The sequence below is a fragment of the Cynara cardunculus genome (assembly GCF_001531365.2).
Source record: "Cynara cardunculus var. scolymus isolate 2C chromosome LG 17, CcrdV1, whole genome shotgun sequence".
In the NCBI taxonomy this organism is placed as follows: Eukaryota; Viridiplantae; Streptophyta; class Magnoliopsida; order Asterales; family Asteraceae; genus Cynara; species Cynara cardunculus.
Window position 1 is genome coordinate 14,485,389 of NC_037544.1, and position 4,532 is coordinate 14,489,920.

The 4,532-nt window shown below is 42.2% G+C and overlaps 1 protein-coding gene across 1 annotated transcript in view; it reads left to right on the top strand.

The window, feature by feature from the left end:
• The first annotated feature begins 287 nt into the window (after positions 1-287).
• LOC112499866 (calsequestrin-1-like) overlaps positions 288-4,532 on the top strand; it is a 7,866-nt gene continuing 3,621 nt past the window's right edge. The window contains exon 1 of the mRNA XM_025103139.1: positions 288-350. Coding sequence (XP_024958907.1) covers positions 288-350 — 63 coding nt within the window. The remainder of the gene's footprint in view (positions 351-4,532) is intronic.

Here is a 4,532-nt window from a genome sequence, read left to right on the forward strand (position 1 = left end):
CTTCGATGCAACATTCTCCTCCTTCACTACAGAGGTGAGGAATCTCATCGCCAGCCTTCCTCATCCTCCATCAACATCCGCCACCACCTCTATGCCACCACCACCCACAACAAGCACAGATCTTGCCACCAGAGCCGACCTTCAAGCTCTGTCCAAGGAACTTATCTCATCGATCAATAAGATAAGTGCAAAGTTTGCCGCCAGATCGATTGAGTCGACCATTGTGCTGAGAAGAGTCTTCAACAACAGCAACATCGAACCAACACTCTCCTTCACACCATGGAACAATGGCGMAACAAGGATCGGGTGCGTACTTTGGCCGAGCATATACGGCTTTGGAAGAAGAACAGGTTAAAGGCCTCCTGCTCATCAAGCCGTCCCCTCAAACGACGAAGGCATGAGGATCCAGACCCCGATGATCAAGGTCTCGGTCCTCATGAGGGGGAGAGACAGGCCACCGCTCCACAAGCAATGGAGTCCACTACACCCTCAACATCCTATCACCAACAACAAAACCCACCATCTCCATCACCCCAAACACAACAATCCCCTTCAACCCAAGCAAGGGAACCAGAGGCTCAGCCCTCTGAAGATGTACTTAATGTACTTGTTCCCCTTGCTACCACACCTGAACCCATCATGTTGAGTTCCTCAACCAATAAAAATCCATCCACCCCACCAACCCACCTTTTACTTCATCACCAACACTAGACCTACCATTAACCCCATCACCAACCCCTCGCGATACACAACCTTTCATCACCCAACCCGATGAACCTGAGCCAACCCAAGAAACCATCCTCTTGCCAACCGATACACACCTCCCAATCGATACACAACCCTCTACCCAAAACACCCTCCAACCGAACCAACCACGGTGCAAGCGGACATTCCTTCTTCATCTAGGCATCCTTCTCAGAGCCTAGTCGATGAAATAATACAGAACATGGAATCACTAAGGAGACGTCCAGAGATACCACCAAGGGAACCTATCATGATGGAGAATATCCATCAATACATGTACCACGATCGCGATGAAAGCCTACCTCTCAATCCTCCAGTTCTTTTACCAGAATCCATGGACCTCCTACATCATCGATTTGTTAGACAGACTACCCAACCACCATAAGTTGTCTTCTCAAATGATGGGATAAGGAAGGTAATGGATATAAAAATGAGGACATTCGCCAACAGAGCAATAAGATATATCGAGTACACGGTGGAGAGAGCTCACAGTCAGGTCAGCATCTTCAACGACAATGACTTGATCAATCTCAACCCCTACGACTTGATCGAACTTTATGCCCATATCGCTTGGCACCATCGGAGATGCAAGAAATGTCAACCCAACTCCAGGAGTTATTAGATAGGGGATTCATAATACCAAGTTACTCACCATGGGGTGCACCGGTTCTATTCGTTAAAAAGAAAGATGGGTCAATTCGAATGTGCATTGATTATAGGGAACTTAATAAGTTGACCATCAAGAATATATACCCTCTTCCTAGAATCGATGATCTGTTTGATCAACTCCAAGGTGCGGTTTATTTTTCCAAGATTGATCTACGATCCGGATATCACCAAGTGAGAGTTCGGGARTAGGACATTCCCAAAACAGCCTTCCGGACCCGGTACGGTCATTACGAATTTATGGTTATGCCATTCGGGCTAACCAATGCACCGGCTGTCTTTATAGATCTAATGAACAGAGTCTGTCGACCCTACTTGGATAAATTCGTAATCGTTTTCATAGATGATATATTGATCTATACCCAAAGCAAGGAGGATCATGAGCAACACCTGAGGATAATATTGGAGCTACTTTGGAACCAGAAATTGTATGCAAAATTCTCCAAATGCGAATTTTGGATATGAGAAGTACAATTTCTTGGTCACATAGTTAATGAAAAAGGAATTCAGGTAGATCCTGCCAAGATCGAGGCTGTTAGGAATTGGAAAGCCCCAAGAACCCCAACCGAGATCCGACAATTTCTTGGTTTGGCAGGTTATTATCGAAGATTCATCGCAAACTTTCCGAAAATCGGACAACCACTCACAGCCTTAACCTAAAAAGACAAGAAATTTATTTGGGGTGAGAAACAAGAGGAAGCATTCGAGACTCTCAAGYAGAAACTATGCAATGCACCTATTTTATCCTTAACAGAGGGTTCGGAAAACTTTGTAGTCTTTTGTGATGCATCGCATCAAGGCTTAGGATGCGTATTGATGCAAAAAGATAAGGTCATTGCATATGCCTCGAGACAACTTAAAGTGCATGAGAAGAATTATACTACACATGACCTTGAATTGGGAGCAGTAGTATTTGCACTTAAGATATGGAGGCACTATCTTTACGGCACCAAATGCACCATTTTCGTCGATCATAAAAGCCTTCAACATATATTTGATCAAAAGATGTTGAATATGAGGCAACGGAGGTGGGTTGAACTTCTCAATGATAATGATTGTGAAATTAAGTATCACCCGGGGAAAGCTAACATGGTAGCGGACGCCTTAAGCCAAAAAGAAAAAGTGAAACCGTCAAGAGTACGAGCCATGGGATTGTTGGTCCAAACGAATATAAAAACGCAAATTCTTGAAGCTCAAGAAGAGGCGTTGAAACCAGAGAACCTAAAGAACAAAACCCTACATCATCTAAAAAAGGAATTCGAAACTCGAGAAGATGGGGTGCGTTACTTCAGAGAAAGAGTTTGGATACCAAAGAGTAACAGTCTCCGGTCAATGATCTTAGAGGAAGCATATCGTTCAAGATACTCAATTCATCCAGGAACCGATAAGATGTACAAAGAGCTAAGAGATTATTACTGGTGGCCAGGAATGAAGAAGGATGTTGCCTTGTACGTGAGTCAGTGTATAACTTGTGCAAGAGTAAAAGCTGAACATCAGAAACCATCTGGTCTTCTTCAGCAACCAGAGATTCCCCAATGGAAGTGGGAGTAGATATCAATGGATTTCGTTACAAAGTTGCCAAGAACGAGGAAGGGATACGACTCAATATGGGTCATAGTGGACCGACTTATGAAATCTGCACATTTCCTACCTATTCGAGAAGACTTTAGTACGTAAAGGCTTGCGTAGTTATATATCAATGAAATCGTATCGCGACATGGAGTGCCTATTACTGGCAATCAGTCCAAAAGGCACTAGGCACAAGGCTGGACTTGAGCACTTCCTATCATCCTCAGACGGATGGGCAAACGGAAAGGACAATCCAAACGCTGGAGGATATGTTACGAGCCTGTGTAATAGACTTTAGGGGCAGTTGGGATACTCATCTGCCATTGGTTGAATTCTCCTATAACAATGGATATCACGCCAGTATCCAGTGCGCACCATATGAAGCCTTGTATGGGCGTAAGTGCATATCACCACTCAGCTGGTTGGAAGTTGGTGACAGGCAGCTGATTAAACCTGACATCATTCAGGAGACAATCGACAAAATCTCAATCATCCAAGAAAGACTTAAAGCTGCGAGAGACCGTCAAAAGAGCTACGCCGATAACCGAAGGAAACCATTGAAATTTCAAGTGGGTGATAAAGTCCTCTTGAAGGTATCTCCGTGGAAAGGGATTGTACGTTTCAGTAAGAAAGGAAAGCTTAGTCCAAGGTATGTTGGTCTGTTTGTTATTCTCGAAAGAATCGGACCAGTGGCTTACAAAGTAAGCTTACCCCCAGAGATGAGTGCCATCCACGATACATTTCATGTATCAAACCTTAAGAAATGTTTAGCTGACGAAACATTGATCTTACCCATGGAAGACATTCAAATTAACGAACGGTTACGTTTCGTTGAGTAGCCGGTCGAAATCCTTGATAGTAAAGTCAAGCAGTTGAGGCGCAGCAAAATTCCAATTGTGAAAGTTCATTGGAACTCCAGGCATGGACCGAAATATATGTGGGAAAGAGAAGATTTCATGAAAAGCAAGTATCCCCACTTATTCTCGAACAAGTCATGATCTGAATTTGACGCATAAATTTCGGGACGAAATTTTTCAGGATTGGGGAGACTGTGACAATCCGTCATTTCGGAATTTCAAGTTAGCACCTTATTTTTTTTAGGATCTTTATTGAGAATTAAGTCTTCCTAGGATTTAGCTATGATGATTAGAGATCATCTTGCTTAATTCCCAAGATTAGTTCGAAAGATCACGTTTCGACGGGTAACTGACAAAGTTAACTTGTGCAATGCCAAATAGTTTAGAAATGTTTCAAAAAAAAATAAAGTTGATGTTTTAAGTTTTGTATTTAAAAAAATTAAAATTTCCAAAGTCCCATTTTATTGGCCAATTAATTTATTAAAGGGTGGAGTTTTAAAATCTAATATCAAGTTGTTTTGTTTGAATAAATTATAGTGGGGTTTTATTATTTAGAAAAATAAAAATATTTTGGGCTTGGGCCTTTAGAGGCCAACCCATTTTATCCTTAAAAAAAACCTCATATAAATACCCCTCATTCTTTGAAAAACTCTCATTTCCAAATTCTCAGCTTAAATCTTTCATCTCTCTCTAAAC